Source organism: Neltuma alba, unplaced genomic scaffold, assembly GCF_004799145.2.
Source record: "Neltuma alba isolate B1F8T4 unplaced genomic scaffold, ASM479914v2 tig00004229_pilon, whole genome shotgun sequence".
NCBI lineage: Eukaryota > Viridiplantae > Streptophyta > Magnoliopsida > Fabales > Fabaceae > Neltuma > Neltuma alba.
In genome coordinates this window covers 107,077-124,823 of record NW_021633614.1, presented here as the reverse complement: position 1 = coordinate 124,823, position 17,747 = coordinate 107,077, and the positions used below count along the sequence as shown (strand labels likewise).

Sequence of the window (17,747 nt, the reverse complement as noted above, 5' to 3'; positions counted from 1 at the left end):
CATCTTAGATTATATTAGACTAAAAATAAGTGATCACGAAGCTGCAATGATCTTACTTTTACGTAGGATATATAGATATATATATATAATATATATATTGTACATTAAAGTCTCACTTTAAATAAATCATAATTTATGAAAATTATGTTTATTTGTAAATTTGGTGTGAAAACAAAAGGACATTAAAATATTGAGAATAAAGTAGAATAAAATTTAAATCATTCAACTTTAATTTTAAATGAACAATTAAAATATATATGCTCTTATTATATCCAAATTCCCTTGTACTGGGGATATTGCGAGCTGAATTGTGTTCGATATGCAAACCATAGATAAATAATCATGATTATCTATCCGCTGCACAGCTTAATAGACGGTTGGGAAAGATTTAGCTACGTCTAGAATTAACGACATGTACAATCTACGAGAAGAAATATTTAGATATAAATATTTTTGTTTGGCCGGGTTGAGATAAATAATTTGATTTCAAAACCTTCAATCACTTACATAATTACATACACATCCTTAAAAATACTATCTATAAGTTAAGTCACATAATTTGATATTTTATAAAATGTTATACGATACTAACTCCGGTCATAATTATAAGATTTTATTTGTAGTTTACAAACATGGTTTTATAATTAGGACGAAGGTAGTATTAATCATAACATAACTAGATAATTACCAGAAAAAATAACATAACTAGATATAGGCTTTTATATACAGAGAGTTTCGAAAATAACATAACTAGCTAATAACTTGTAAACTTTTCCGATGAAGAAAAGTCATCAGAGGATATTATTTCAACAAAATAAACAAAAATAAATGACAATGTTTTCTCGGAGTTCATAATATTGAGAATTTTGTATTATCTTGCTTCGACAAAAATATTGTCTTTTGTAACCAAACATTTTATCACACAGACACATACAAACAGATATAATATGAGGATTTTTGTTATTCATGCTGATCTTTATTTCCAATTAAAAGTTGAAATTCATCGTTTAATTCAGAAGCCAAAAAAATCCATCTCTTAATTTATCGGCGGCATTTCAAAACGGTGAAAATGTGATCTTAAATCTAATTAATTTAAAAGAAGAAATACCATTTTGCCACTTTCATAGCCTACAATATTAGTTTACTTACCCCTTGTTTGGATTGAAAGAAAATTAGAGAGGAGAGAAAAACAAGAGAAGAAAACATGAGGAGAAACAAGTTTTCTCTTACTTTGATAGGAGAGAAAATATAGGAGGAAGGAAAAGTGGGAGAGGCCTACCTTATTTTCTCTCCAAATTTTTTCTTCACAGATGGAGAGATTTGAGAAGGAAAATAAGATTTCCAAGATTACCCTTCTTCTATTTTTCTCTCCATATTTATTTTCTTTTATTCTATTTAAAAAGTTATTCGCTTTTTATTTTTTTATCCTAAAACCATATTTTTATTAAATAATTTGGTTTTAAAATATCATGATCTGAAAATATATATCAACCAAATAATTTGATTTTAATTATTTGATGATGCTAATGGTAGTATAATTTTTCTATTGCAATATTTAATTTAATTTAATTTTAAATATGATATATTTTAATAAGGACGTTTTAGTCATTTAGATATTTATTAATTTTCTTTTCTTTCTATTTTCTCTCATCTATCCAAACAAAAAGGATGATAACATCTTCCCTCTAGTTTTTCTTTATCTCTATTTTCTCTCCTCCCATTTTTTTCCTCCCAACTTTTCTTCTCATCTAAACAGATTATTAAATTGGATGCGTTCTTAATATTCTCAGCGAGTGGGATGACTTCGTTTTTTTTAATTATTTTTAAATCCTTATTTCATCGTACCGTGCTTATGTGACGGTAAATCTTTTATTTTCAATTTGGCAAAAAATAATTTTTTATTTTCAAAATATGTCCTTAGTTTTATTAAAAAGTATGCGACTATAATTTCAAAATAGGCTGAAAGTACTATTTTATAAATTTAAATTATATTTGGCCAAAATACATTTTTCTATGGATAAGAAGTATTTTCTGCCAATAACAAAAATTAATTATCCTTAAAAGACTTCTACAACTTCATATATAATGGTTGAGAATCGAATTCCGAACTGCATGCTTAAGACACAGAAGTGATTGCCACTCATGTTGAGTTATCCAAAATTTATCTTACGGACCAATCTGTATTTTCTCACATAATTAAACTTGCCCTTTCAAGAGAATAGAATAATGTATTTTATACAATTTTTCTAGGGATTCAAAAGATCAATGTTTCCCAGAGTACCAAATTTTTACATAAACTTTGAAAACTAATTTTAAAAATTAAAACATTTTTCTAATTTTTTATGTTATGTTACTTAAAAAAAAAATTTTTAGCTGCATTTCGCTTCTCCGCTTCAATAAATAATATGAATGCTAGTTCATAAAAATCAAACTTTAAAGTTGGATCTTGATTTTCTTAAGACCATAGTTTTATTTCATGGCCTTTTAATCTGTTCTTTCAAGAACTCATATGACCCATGCTATGCGCAGAAATTGAAGTAGAACTATTAAAATATCTTTTCATTATTTTAATGTATTTTTAGGCCATTCTCTCCTCATAGCTTCACGGATTATGTTGATTTACATAGATTATAAAAAGAAAAGGATATTTGGACTATTAATTATGCACCAAACTTCTCGTTTAACTATTGTATCTTAGTTGCTGGTAAAAAAAAAAAAAAACTACTGTATCTTAGTTATTTTGAAGGAAACATCATTTTAATTTTTTTTTTATTTTCAACTTGTAAATTAAAATTTCATTTTAAATTGATGGTTTCTTGTCAATCACACCCGTCCTCTTTGGCGAAAATAAAAATCATACCTGGACTTTTCTCAGCTATGACTTTCACTCTATTCAGAAAACTTGTAGGAAAAAATGGCAAAGAAAAGTATAGTCTGATTCCTCAAAATGAATAGCCAAATCTCCATGGTGAACATCAACAACGAACCCCCATTTTCACTCTAATTTAATTTCCACATGTCAGACAAAAGTATCCGTCCCAGGCTTCAGGATTAATCATAATCTATGCTCTAATTTCAAATTGATGCAGTTTCATGGAAAGCTCCATTCAACTACTATAAGAAAATATTTATGGAGAATAAAAAATTTTCCATGAGACCTTGATGCAAGAAAAGAAATTAACAAAATGGATTCAAGAAAAATGAAACAAATCATTGGGAAAAAAAATAGTACTTGTCAACAAGAAATTAAATACCTTTGTCGGTTTCATGAGGGAGACCCTTGAAGAGTTTACCGAAGAAAATTCGAGCAAAGAAAAGGTATCACAGAAAGGGATTGATAACAACTCGCTAACTATTTCCTAGCAATTTCTTGGGAAGTTTAAATTAAACCAACTTATTTTCAAGTATCAAAACCACTCCCATCAATATAAAATATAAATTTTATAACAAGTTTATATTTACAGTATCTTTATGTCTCACTATGAATTAATTGCATGCGGATGGACCAGAAATATTGATATATGCATATTTCGAGTTGTAACCGAGTGTCAACACTCGAGCTTGTTGTTTAACTTACAATGATATATTAAAGTTTTAAATATTTGTCTATAACAATTAAAATAAATTACTAGGGGGAGAAACAGATTGGGTGGGTGGAGAAAACAAAGGTGGCTGTCATTACTCTGCAAATTTTCCACAAGAGCTTTGATCCTTTTAGTTTCAGAGGGGAGACTTTGACTTTTGTTGCCAAGAGAAAAAGAATGGGGAGAATTTATTTGAACATAAGCCTCATGGTTATTATATTATAGAGTTACGAGTCAACTAAAGCCTTTCTCGTTTTGATCCCACAATGTCCAGATCTCCCTCAACAAGGCAAAATATATTCCGGTCCATAGGTCAAGCTTCACAATTATTAATACATATTTTATACTACCTTCGATCCTTAATATAAGAAATAATTAAATAATTAATTTGAGTAAGTTAAAAAAACTAATTAATTTAGTTATTTGTGATAAATAGATGCTTTTTTAATTTATTAAAATATCTTTATTAATTTATTGACTAAACTTATTATTATTATGAGAACCATATTAGAAAATGAAGAAAAACAGATTGGGTTGGTGGAGGAAAAAACAACGTAGTTATCATTACGCAGCAAATTTTCCACAGGAGCGTTGATCCCTTTAGTTTCAAAGGGGAGACTTTGACTTTTGTTGTCAAGAGAAAATGAATGGGGAAAATTATTGAGTAAAATATCCTGATCTTCCTTACATTTTGTTCTAATTATACCAATTTTTTTTTATTTTGAAAACATATACTTAAGTCCAAACATTAACTCCAATAAGAATATTTTAGAAAGATACTTTTTTAATTAAAATTTATATTAAGATACTTTTTATTTAACAATTTACCCTTTGTAACCCTAAATCCCTAAATTTTGACTAAAATTTTTTACCTTAATTTTATTTTTTATTTTTGTAAATAATTATTTTTTTAGTGTTTTTATCATATTGGGATGGAATATTAATTCATTTATTTAATGTAGACATAAAAACCTTGAATGAAAGTTCAATTAATTCTTTAAATAGATATATAATAGATTAAATACGTTATAAATTTTTCCAACAAAATTTTTATTTTAAAATTTTAAATTTTAAATTTAAATGATTTATATAGTCTGTCGAACTTAAACAATTTATATTATACAATGAAAAAATATTTATTTAATATATTTTCTAGCCATTTAAAAAAATCTAAATAAATATATTTCATTATGCAATGGAAAATCAAAATTATAAAATTTAACAATATAATCAAAATTAATAAATTTTATTGCATATTAAGAATTTGAAAATGCATGTATTAAAATTGTTTTTTTTTGTATCACAAATTATTTTTTTGACACATAACTTTTCTGACAATGAGTGGTAGTTTAGTCAAAATAAAAGTTTAAAAGTCAAATTTAATAGTTATTTAACAGTTAGATGGATGAAAATAAAATCTTAAATATACAAAAAAAGATTTTTGTAACATGTATTTTAATTTCAAAGGAGACTTATATACATTTTTTAAATAAAGAGAAGATTTTTATAATTTAAATAAAATAGAAGGATATTAGAGTATTTTACTCAAAATTATTTGAAAATAAATTCCATGGGTATTAAATTACAAAATTACAAGTCAACTAAAGTCTTCGTTGTTTTGGCCCCGCAATGTCCACATCTCCCTCAAAACAAGGCAAAATACATTATCCTGTCCATGGGTCAAACTTCACAATTATTAATACATATTTTATATTTAAATAAGCATAGATTTTGGGATATATTTAGTTAGATTTATATATAATCAATTTTTATATATTCTCCTCTCTTTAATAAAAAATGAGATGAAAAAAATAATCTTGTTGTTTTTTTGCTTTGGAGACATGAGCATTAAAAGAAAAAGGACAGCATGGAAAGACAATCACTCTGTGGTTCTACTTTGCCTCCATGTCTGAGAAAAGTACGTTTGGATGATTAATGAGTAAGATTTATTTCAGAGCAACCTTCTCTGTCTACATTTAAAAATTAAGATATTTTTCCATCACAATAACGTACAAAAGTAGCCAAATTTAAATGAAAAATAAATTGAAACGAGCGAAAGTAACTGAAACTAGTAGTAAAAAAAGATCGTTTCAAATTAATTAAATACTATACATAATAAACATAAAGAACAATGATCGCATCAACTCTGGTGATAGTTAATTTAGTAGGTTAGAAATAATGATAAAATATCCAAATAGATAAATATAAGATACGGACAAAATGAGTAAATAAAAGAGTTAAAAAACCAGGTGCACAAAATAACATGAAAAGGCCATGAACAGAAATAAGTCATAAAGGGGGAAATGGAAATAACTAGCATGCCTTTACCTGATTTTTTTAACACGCATTTTTTTTTTCCATAACTCATGCATTCATCATATTTCTTATAACAGTTCACAATCACAACTTTGTTTTTTTGGCCTGATGAATTCTCAACTTCACACTTAATAAAATCCCAAGAAAGATGCTCGAGGTGAGCTGGGCTACAACTCTGACACTTTTTTTCTTTTCTCACCGCTCTTTTAAGCTATTTTTTTTTTGGGTGAAATACAGGGGCTAAGCCCAAACAAGAAAGTAACGATTAGCCTATTCTCCGGATACCATTTCCTTCTAAGTCTTCACACATTAGTCCAATCAGTTCAGGCGGTGGACTATTCCAGACTCTTCTCTGTTCCTTCTGGTTTAGACTCATTCTTGCTAGTCTGTCAGCGCATCTATTTCCTTCACGGTAAATATGCTGCCAGCAAATATTCCAATCTTTCTTCATCTCATCGATTTTTCGAGAGAGGATATAGCACCCCGAAATTCTTGCTCCCGTATTGAGCTCCTCTATGACCGTGGCCGCATCGCTCTCCACTACCACCCGTTCAAAGCCCATCTCCTTACATAGTTTCAATCCCTCATATATCCCCCACGTCTCTGCAGTTTTAACATCGCACCCTTGTAGCTTCCTCGTGAATCCTGCTAACCATTCTCCACAATCTCCTCTAATAATTCCTCCACATCCTGCTTGCCCATTCCTCTTGACCCATCCGTCTGTATTTACTTTGCACCACCCATGTAACGGTGGAGACCACTTAACAATTTGAGGTTCATTCTGCTCTCTTTCTAGTTTTTCTCCATTCCACTTCTCCTGAAATATTCTTAGATATTTCCTGATGACGGTTCCTGCCTCTCTTGGAATTTGAAACTCACTGTTATGGAATTTGAGGTGTGTGAGTTTCTCCATTCCGAGCACAAATAGATAGGGGGAAATAGGGTCTCCTTGCCTCAATCCTCTAGAAGTTTTGAACCCCTCCAGTTTCTCTCCATGCCATAAGATTTTAGTAGAAGTTGTTTCTATGCAGCACATGATCCTTTCGGTCATCTCCTCTGGGCACTTCAGTTCCTTCAGCACTCTTTCCATGAACTTCCAGTTGATTCTATCATAGGCCTTTTCTAGGTCAACTTTTATTGCCATGAATCCTTTTTTTCCTCTCTTCCTCTTCATTGAGTGAATCAGCTCCTGTACTATGATAATATTATCATGTATATTACGTCCTGGCACAAAGCTCACTTGGAACGGTGACACAACTTTTGGCATAATACTCTTTAATCTCTGTACTATTATCTTTGAGACACATTTGTAGATAACATTACATAGTGAAATCGGTCTCAACTGGTTAACCCGCTCTGGCTTGTCTACTTTAGGAATGATGGTTATGAGCGTTTTGTTCACTTCTTTGATCTTCTCTGGTTGATTCCAAAGAGTTCTCACTGCCCTACAAACACTTTCTCCCACAATCTCCCAATTTTTCTGGAAAAAAGCCGCCGGGTAGCCATCTTCTCCTGGGGCCTTGAGTGCTCCTATTGAAGACATGGCTCTATGAATTTCCTCATTGCTGATTTCTGTTCCAATTTCCGTCCAGTCATCATTGGAAACATTTGTCCAAGTATGTCTTGTCACACACCACTCTCGTTGTATCTCTTCTTCCGTGAATAGGTTCTTGAAAAATCTATTAACCAGTCTCCCCACCTCCTCTTTTCCTTCTATCCAATTGTTGTCTTCATCCTTAAGCATGGTCACTCTATTTCTTCTTCTTCTGATCTTTGTTTTTGTATGGTAGAAGGAAGTGTTTCTATCCCCATCCCTTAGCCATGAGGTCCTTGCTTTTTGAAACCATAACACTTCCTCCTGTGCCAGTACTTCATTTAACTCTTCTTGTAGTTCTAGTTCCAGTTCCTTAAGGTACGGGTTATAACTTTGTTGGTTGCTTCTCTGAATCCCTGCAATTCTCTTCAATAGTTCCTTTTTCTTCCTTGTGATGTGACCAAAAGTAAATTCATTCCAGTGCAAAAGTTCTTGTTCTAGATCATTTAACTCTTCCCAGATTTCTTCCTGCCCTCTCCATTTATCCTTCAGCATTTCTTTAAAATTTTCATGCATTAACCATGCAGCTTCGAAGCGGAAAGGTCGATTTCTTCTCTGTCCCTGTTCTCCAAAAAGAGTAATAAGTAAGGGGTGGTGATCTGATTGTACACGAGGGCCCACCTTCACGACAGCTTCTCCAAACAGGTGTCTCCAGTCAACATTACATAGAGCTCGGTCTAATCTTCTGTACAGCCGTGATGCATGGCTGGTCATGGGTCCCTTCCAAGTGTATTTGGGGCCCTCTGATCCTAAATCAATCAGGTTGCACTGCCTAATGTTGTTGCAAAATCTTCTACATTTTCCTTCATTTATCCTTCCTCCCCCCCGTTGCTCTTCTTCCCCCATGATATCGTTGAAATCCCCTGCTAACATCCAGGGTGACTTTGTAGTCATTGAGATTTGATGTAGTTCCTCCCACAAATCTCTTCTTTCTCTTTCTCTAGGGCTTGCATAGACGGCTGTGAACATCCAAGGGTAGGGTCCGACTCCAAGTAATTCTCCATGAAGGAGTTGTTTGTGAGTCATGATCCTTCTGAAACTTATCTCATCATTATCCCATAAGATCCAAATACCTCCAGACATACCCGTAGCCTCTACTATTTCATGATGATTGAAATTCAACCTTCTTATAACCTTATGTGCATTCTCCCCACTACATCGTGTCTCAACTAACACCAACAACCTTGGTTTATATCTCCTTTTCAATTCCTTGACGGCATTACCGAACTCCCTTCCGGCTGCCCCTCTTGCATTCCATACTATAATCATTAAAGATAAGTTAAGGAGTTCCATAGCACACTGGCAAACTCTATTGAGTTACCTGGTTGATCTCTGGATGCCCTTCCTGGCCCTCTTGAATCATTTCATAAAGCAACTCCTCTTGTTCTTGCTCCCCCATCATCCTTTCCACAGCAGGTAGGCCCTCCAATTCTGGATTGTCCACTAGGTCTGGTGGTTTATTTTCCTCACTGGTCCGTATTTCTTCCTCATCTGTGGGTAGGCTATTTAAAAAGTTGTTCATTGTTTCCTCAACCATCATTCCATCCTGTTTCTCTTTAGGCCCACAATCCGGTCCAGTTAAGTCAGTGCATGGGTCACGAACAGTACCATCTCTTGTTGTCTTTGGAGTCGTTGCCAGCCCATATTCAGAAGCCCCTTTTCGACCCAGTTTTTTCTCCTGTACCTTTACACTATTGGATCCCCCGGTGTTCCCTTCTATACCCATCTGGCTTGCCTCTGTTTCTTTCTCTTTTATATTTCCCCTTGAACTCTCATCTGTACCTTGCTTTTTGGTTTCCTTCCCTTTCTCCTTTCCCGTCTTAGTTTTCAACCTACCCTCTGTCGACCTTGAACGTTCCCTTCTACCACCATTCTGTCTTTTCAGTCTGTCAGAGATAGCTTGGCCGCCTTCTTTCTTCCCTTGATTGGTTGAGATTTCCCTCAGAGGTCTTCTTTCTGACACCTCCATTTCTTTCGGCTCTTCTACCGCTTCTCCTGCAGCTAGTACTGCAAACCTTGATGATGTAGCTAGCTTCCTTTCAGGTCTGACAGTTTTCTTCAGTGCTTCTCCAACCCTCCCTTCTCGGTTCCCCGCACGTCTCCCACGTCTCGGTTCCTGTGCCACCATCCACTCACCGTATTTCTTTGCCGTCCCTCCTTCCACACTTCCTTTCCGGTGATCATTTCCTGTTTCCGGCCTGGTTTCTGCCTCTTCTCTCTCACGTTCCTTCAACCCTTGTTGCATCTTCAACGGGCAGTGTTCAGCATCATGCCCAAACCGTCCACACTTAAAACAAATAAGTTGCAACCCCTCATACTCAATTTTGAGGTTGTTTCCATCCACCGAGTAAGCCGGTAGAAGTGGGGCATTCAGGTCAACTTCCACACACATTCTTGCGTACATAGTTCTTGCTTTGGTGAGGGTCATTTCATCCACTTTAATAGTAGTGCCGATTTTATTTCCCAGATTGTAGAAGAACTTTCTATCATAGTAATCCCCTGGCAATCCTGGTAGTCTGACCCAAATGGCAACCTTTTGGATTTTTTCATTCCAGGGGTTGAAGTTTCTCTTCCACATTTGGACTGTGAGGTAATGATTCTGCACCATCCATGGCCCTCCTTCTAGAGCGAAGAAGTAGTCCTCTCTTTCTTGAAATGTGGCGATCATATATCCATTTCCAATCACAGATAAATCTACAGCTCCAACCTTGCCCCACATGAGCTGAACCTTCCTCCTAAGTTGCATGAAACCCGTCGTTCCCCCCAGTTGCTTGACTATCAGTGATTGTTGCTAGTGCTTTTCAAGTCTTCTTTTTTCCTCCTCTGAGAATTCAATATTCACACCTCGGTCAGTCTCAGTAACTGTGACTCCTTCTGCCAGGTCTTTTGGGTCCCCAAAAATCAGGTTCCCATCCCATTCTTCACTTTTCTGGTTCCTTCCTTCCTGGTCAATATCTTTGTTTTCTCTTGGTCTGAGCACTTCTCTATATGTTAGAAGTGTCTGTTGTACTTTAACAGGTCTATTTTCTTCTGCAATCAGCCATTCCTCTTCCCTTGGGAGCATTGAACTTTCACCTGTAAACATTCCCTCCTTTCTTTGAACCTTGTCTCTTTCCCCATTATCTATCTCTTGCTTCTTCGAAGGTAGCGGCAATCGGTCCCTAGTTTCCCCTTTCTCAGTAAGGCTTGGAAAGTTACTCTGACTCCCTTCCACTAGCCCCTGGTCTTCCATTGGACGATCAGGGGGTTGTGTTTTGGGAGGATCTTCACTCGAATGCATGGAACTCACGAAAACAGAACGCTCTTTCTCTCTCTAACTTCTCTCTCTCTGTCCTAAAGTGTATCCAACAATGATATAAGCTATTTTAATTACTCCATACCTTTATGTTTTTGATACAGTAAAACTTATTTAAAAAGTTATTGAATAATATTAAAATACAGTATAGAAAAAACATAAAATAAAATATCGTAAACTATGTATACAAAAATCATTAAGCATGATCAACACCAATCTGTCTAATACATTCAATAAAAAATATATTAGATATGTAATAAAAAAAACCAAATATAAAATTTATAAAAAGTTATTTTATTGGTAAGTTGTCAGTAATCACCGATGCACAAGACCTGATTCCCCGCACGATCCTAATCCTATTTCCACTTGCATAATGGTGACATGAATGGGGCGCATAATCTTAAGAGGTTATTTGGATAAAAATAAAATTATGATTTTAACAGTATTTTTGTGGTGTGCGAAATGAATATATGAAGAAATTTGTTTTGATTTATAAAAAAATGCTTTTGAAAAATAATTTTCGGATTACCCAAACATCCCCTTAGACCATATAAATAGAGATAGGTTTAATAACCAATAGGTTTTAAAGTCGGCCAAGAAGCTTCTTTTTCCATAAACATCAAAGAAAAAAATAAACGGCTTTTTTACCAATATACGATAAACAGTAAAATTGTATACCAAAATACTGCACTTTTAAAACTATTTACCAATATACTGCACTTAAAATCGTTCTTGACAAGAACGATTTTAAAATTACACACAAGTCGTTCTTGGCATGAACGATTTCTGAAATCGTTCATGCCAAGAAAGATTTTACTTTTTCTTGTTCACTCTCTCACATACGAATCTCTGCCAATTTTACATGTAAAAATAAGAATACTTGACAATACTCCCATGAGGCTACAACGCCTATATTGGATTAAAATTTAAAAATCTCAATTTTTAAAATTTTTTAAATAGAGCTTGATGAAATTTTGTGTTATTTCCTCTTCTTTTTATTTTTTTCATACCAAACAATACGTAACAAAAAAAAAAATATGCTTTGATTGTAAATTTTTAATTGTAGCAATTAAATTGTAGGACTAAATTATTATTATTATTATTTTGGTCACAGGCATAAAAGGTCTATACCTAGTACTTGATTTCTCGTCAAACCGAACAAATGCCACACGCTTTTTTACCAAAATACTACAAAAAGTAAAATTATATACTAATATGCTGCACTTTTACAAGTATTTACTAATATGCTACACTTAAAATCGTTCTTCAGGTGAATAATTTTTAAAGTCATTTATCTACTGAACGATTTCTTCATAATCTATCCTTGACGTGCATGAAAGCTTGTGTGGCGTTATTTGTGCTTAAAAATTACACAAAATTGTTCTTGACATGAACGATTTTAGAAATCGTTCTTGGTGTAAACATTTGTTAAATGAAGAAATCGTTTAGCAGATAAATGACTTTAAAAATTATTCACTTGAAGAACGATTTTAAGTGTAACATATTAGTAAATACTTTTAAAAGTGCAACATATTAATATATAATTCTACTTTTTATAGTATTTTGGTAAAAAAAGCCAGTTGTGTGGCATTTGTTCTGTTTGACGAGAAATCAAGTAATGGGCATGGACCTTTTATGCCTGTGACCAAAATAATAATAATAATAATTTAGTCCTACAACTTAATTACTACAATTAAAAATTTACAATTAAAGCATAATTTTTTTTGTTACGTATTGTTTGGTATGAGAAAAATAAAAAGAAAAGGAAATGACAGAAAAATTTCATCAAGCTCTATTAAAAAAATTGGGATTTTCAAATTTTAATCCAATATAGATGTTGTAGCCTCATGGGAGCATTGTCAAAGATTCTTATTTTTGCATGTAAAATTGGCAAAGATTCGTATGTGAAAGAGTGAACAGGAAAAAGTAAAATCGTTCTTGGCGTGAATGATTTCTGAAATTGTTCACACCAAGAACAACTTGTGTGTAATTTTAAAATCGTTCTTGCGAAGAACGATTTTAAGTGCAGCATATTAGTAAATAGTTTCAAAAGTACAGGATTTTGGTATATAATTTTACTGTTTATCGTATATTGGTAAAAAAGCCAAAATAAACAGTAAGAATTGTATCGAATAAAAAATATTTATACCTAAAAACTTGAAATAAAAAATACGTATTTAGGCACAAATTTCATCGAACTCTCTTACCGTTGTGCGTTGTATTAGTGTCAAACTTATTCTTCTTTTTTTAAAACCTTTTTTTTTTTAACCTTTTAGCTATTTTTTCAGTTATATAAAGTTATAAACGAAATATATTTAGAAAAATCAAACTAATTTTATCACAAAAAAAACTACTTTCTAAAACTTAGAACGGCTTCATGAAGTTATGTACATTTATAGTGATGGTTATTTATTTCTGGAAAATATCCTTAAAGAACTTCATTAAAACATCATTTCTTGAGACAATTAATTATTTTACAAAAATATCATTTTTTTTATGACTATTATGATCTTTACTATGCAAGATTCTGTCTGTTTATTCTCAGATTTAATAAATAATAAATGAGGGAGAGAGAAAAATCATAGAAATAACAATCATCTTAATGCTTCACCAAAAAAAAAAAAACAATCATCTTAATGAGCACCCGAACTAATTCCTTTTTTATTCAAATTCGGATCAAATATCCTACGTTTAAGGGAATTTTACTATCGATTATTTATCCCAATCACTTAGGAAGGAATTTTATTATAGTGAGAATTAATTATCAAAATGTACAAAGCACTATTAAAGGCTTGTTTGGTATGAAGGAAATGGAGTGAAGGTGAGGGGGAAAAATTTTAAGATTTAAAACATGAAAAAATTGGGGTTTTAAAGTTTTAATAAAGAAAAGATGTAATATAAAAACAGTAATAAGAATTAATTAAAAGCTTTTAACCCCATTTTTTTTTAAAAAAAATTGAGCTAATTAAAATTTTTTCTGTCATTTCTTTTTTTCTTTTTAAATATCAAACGCACCCTAAATATATGGAGATCATATTACTAAAACTATTAACTAGGTTTGTACGTCTCGACCACTTTTAATTTTGCTAAAACTAAATGTAAGGCTGTCTAACAAGTTTAGCACAGGGAATAGGGCAACCATACCACTAGCATCGAGCTATCTATTCCCTGTTAGTACACAATTTGATATGAAATTTTCGTAATGAATGTGATTGTAAGCAAGGTACAACCTCTGTTTCTAAATATAATATTTAGTTTGCAGTAAAAATGATCTGACATAGTATATTTCAAAGCATAACATAAATTTGTCCAACAAACCCTCATTTCTGGGAACATCAGTTCATCCTAACGCCAAATGGAAGGAGTAACAGATCCTGCAAGAAACAGAGTAGCATGTTAAGAGAATTCCATAAATATGATTACTTGATTGTTGTTATCTTAGTTTTCCCATAATTATTTAGTCAAGAGCCTAAAATATCATACTCAAAAAATATTTATACAACTACGAATTGAGATTTTTATGTGGACTTTATTGCTAGTCAAAATGTTTGTCTACATTGACTCTGACTCTTACTATTTTATTGTCACGTGGTAATTTATAAATAAGAACATAATGAATTAAAAAAGAGCAAGAGAAATTAAACGTTATCTTCTGACTAGTCTCTCCTCGTAAGGTACCTAGCCACATAAATTGCCATCATGGCATGGACTCTGTTTGTCACTTTACTTAGAAACCTACAATAGGTTTGTCTCCAAGTACGGTTGAAGAGCATGGGTCCTACAAACGTCCAAATTCCAACAAAAAATCCTAATCCCATGCTCAAATATAATTCTTGAGAGAATAGTGAATCATCTTCTTCATTATGATTATCTTCTTGATATGTAGATGATTTATCTTCTGGGCACTTTTTGCTAAGCAGCAATCCACAAAGATCAGAATTTCCTTAATAACATGAGGCATCAAAACTTTGTAACTGCGTTCCTTTTGAGATTTTTTCATGAAAAGTATTGTTTGACAAATCTAACACAATGAGGCGATTACTATGAGCAAGACTTGGAGGAGTTGACCCTGATAAATTAATTTTTGAAAAATCAAGAAATTTAAGTGATTTTAGATTTCCAATCTCCTTGGGTATTTTTCCACTCAATTTGTTACGTGACAAATTCAAGGAAACCAATCCCAACAAAAACACAAGTTATCATGGTATTTAAGTATTTTTCTTGATAGAGAGCATTGCTAAAGAGATCAATGCTTTTAAGAAGGAATCTTGGCCTCATAAACATGTAATCCTCACCTTTCCACATCAATGTTATAAAGAATTCCAAACTATCAAAGATATTATAATACCAAGTTGTACTGATGGTGTAATAATGATAGCTCTTACTTAAGTTGATGTGCTCTTGTGCCATAAGAGTAAAATTTTGCAAGCAAGATGGAATTTCATTGGACAAGTTATTACCAAAGAGATCCAAGAGTCGAATTTGTGTCAAGTGGCAAAGATGCATAGGTAGATTTGCATATAAATGATTCATCCCTAATCTTAGAATTTCAAACTATCCAAGGCTTGTCCCAAATGAAGGTACTAGTCCTGACAACTTGCGGTGGAGACATATCTTCTGGGCACATTTTGTTGAGTGGCAATCCGCAAAGATCAAGGATTCTTTCATAAGACGAGACATTAAAGCTCTGCAACTGTGTTCCTATCGGGATATTTCCACAGAGATGATTGTGTCACAATAACTTCAACCACAGCGGCAGCATGCCACATTCCACATGCAACAGCTATTGTTCTTAACACTGACAATGCTTGTACTTCTCTAGGATATGAAACATCCTCCCTATCTCCATGACCCAGGACGCCAAATGTTCCATCATCAAATGTGAAGAGTTGCCCAGTTGAAGTTATCAAGGCTGTGTGCCATGGACCACAAGTGACAATAGCAACAAGAAGTCCCTCTAGTAGACCTGAAATTCATTTCGGTATCCAATGACTTACGTCAGTGCCATGACTAAGAAGACCGGCATTATGAGTTCCATCACCCCAAGTATATAGTTCTCCTACCACCGTAACAGCGCAGGTGTGATACTCCCCACAAGCAACAAAACCAACAGTTGTAGAAGCCAAAGCTTCAACTAGACGTGTGACGACCGTTCTTTCAAAACCATTGTAGATAAAATTCAACAATTTATTCCAAAGATTAACCATGGTAGAAAAGAAGAAATATTAAAATTTTAAAATCACTATCATGGTTAAAAGAAATAAACTTATATCATGAGCACATCGATACTTAACTTGGGCCTTGGACTATCAAAGTCCAGAAATATCATTCCACCCTTAGCCCAAACAAAAACTTATACTTTCAAACGAATGTCACGTGCAACGTCTCAGAAGCCTCTGGCTTTCTAACAGCTCTCTCATCAATTAGCAATAATCAAATGTATTAGTTCACAACATCAAAATAGATGAGCCCTATGTGGCAATATATATAATAATTTAGCACATAAAACAAACGAAGGGAGGCTATACACACTGTGATAGCACACTAAGCCTCAAAGGCCTTCCCTGACAGGTCATCACCTGAAAAATGTTAAACCACGGGGGTGAGACAAACGCCTCAGTAACCAACTTTCCAACTCATCATACATACTAACATGTGTTCGTGAGGTGTCAAGTGGGATAGTTATTAATTCTCGAGAAACATAGATATATCCATAAAAATATAATTTTAATCATCCAAACCCTCACTATGGGGCCAACACACAAGCCACATAAGTCTATCCCTCACTATAGGGGATCAAACCGACCTATAGGCCTATCCCACACTTTGGGGGACGATTAAATAGTCACAAAGATCCATCCCTTATTACAGGCCTATCCCACACTTTGGGGGACGAATAAAAAGCCACAAGGGTCTATCCCTTACTCTAGGGACGAAGGAAGAAGCCAACCAATGTGCACCAATGGCGGCCTTACCACGTGGTAGGATAGCGCTCAGTCCAAAATCCAAATAACAACCAACCATTCACAATATAACAAAAATGTCTCAATCTTTTCCCAGTATAATCCATAAGATATAATCATATATCTTTTCCAAACTTCTCAATCACAACTCCAAAAATCTCACAAGACAATTTTCATAGCTCAAAAGATATAATTTATCTACTCGAGTTCCAAATATCAAATATTATTCTAAAAATAGCAAAATACTCACAAACAACATATTAGCACATATAACAAGTGGAAAGTGGTTACCTCTCGCCAAAGCAATACTAAGAATTACCACAAGGTCAATCCTTTGCTCAACCAAAAATTAATCTACACAATTAATATAACCACATATTAATACAAACTAATTGATTAATTAAACTTCTCTATGTTAGTTAAATTCCTAATTTAATTTAATTTTCATTCTCAATTCTCACAACTCTTATAACCCAAAATTAAGTACTTTAGAACTAATTGATAATTTTCTAACAAGCCAAATTATTTATTTACATCCTCCAACCTATTTACTTTAATAAAAGAATTTTCTAAAATTTCTAAATATGAAATTAGTATATTCTAAATTCTAAAAAAAAATCTCATTTGAAATTTAAACCTCAAAACCGGACCATCAAAAATTCAATAGTGTCTCAAATATTTATATATATAAATAATCTAATCAAAATTTTAATGGCATATATATATTTTCATACATAAGAAACTTTAACTATAATAATTATTTTAAAACCTCCAGTCACCCAATAAATAAAACTAAACCGATTAAAATCTCAATAATATGTCAAACAACCCAAATAAATTGTTTAACTTAATTTTAATCGGTATAAATATGATATATCTCATAAATAACATATTTTTTTTATTAAAAATTAATTTGTAAATACTAAAATCAACAAATAGACAAATCTAAACCGGTAGAAATGATCTATTATAACAGATCTACAATACTGTGATTA

General features: G+C 32.7%; 1 protein-coding gene across 1 annotated transcript; it reads right to left on the bottom strand.

Annotated features, from left to right (window-relative positions):
• Positions 1 to 8,803: 8,803 nt before the first annotated feature.
• Positions 8,804 to 10,240, bottom strand: LOC114744016 (uncharacterized). Its single transcript, XM_028932197.1, has one exon. The coding sequence runs from the start codon at positions 10,238 to 10,240 to the stop codon at positions 8,804 to 8,806; it is 1,437 nt and encodes a 478-aa protein (XP_028788030.1).
• Positions 10,241 to 17,747: the final 7,507 nt, after the last annotated feature.

Bases quoted from the DNA above. Each gene is read 5' to 3' on its own strand.
- LOC114744016 (XM_028932197.1), bottom strand. From the start codon at position 10,240: ATGCAACTTAGGAGGAAGGTTCAGCTCATGTGGGGCAAGGTTGGAGCT.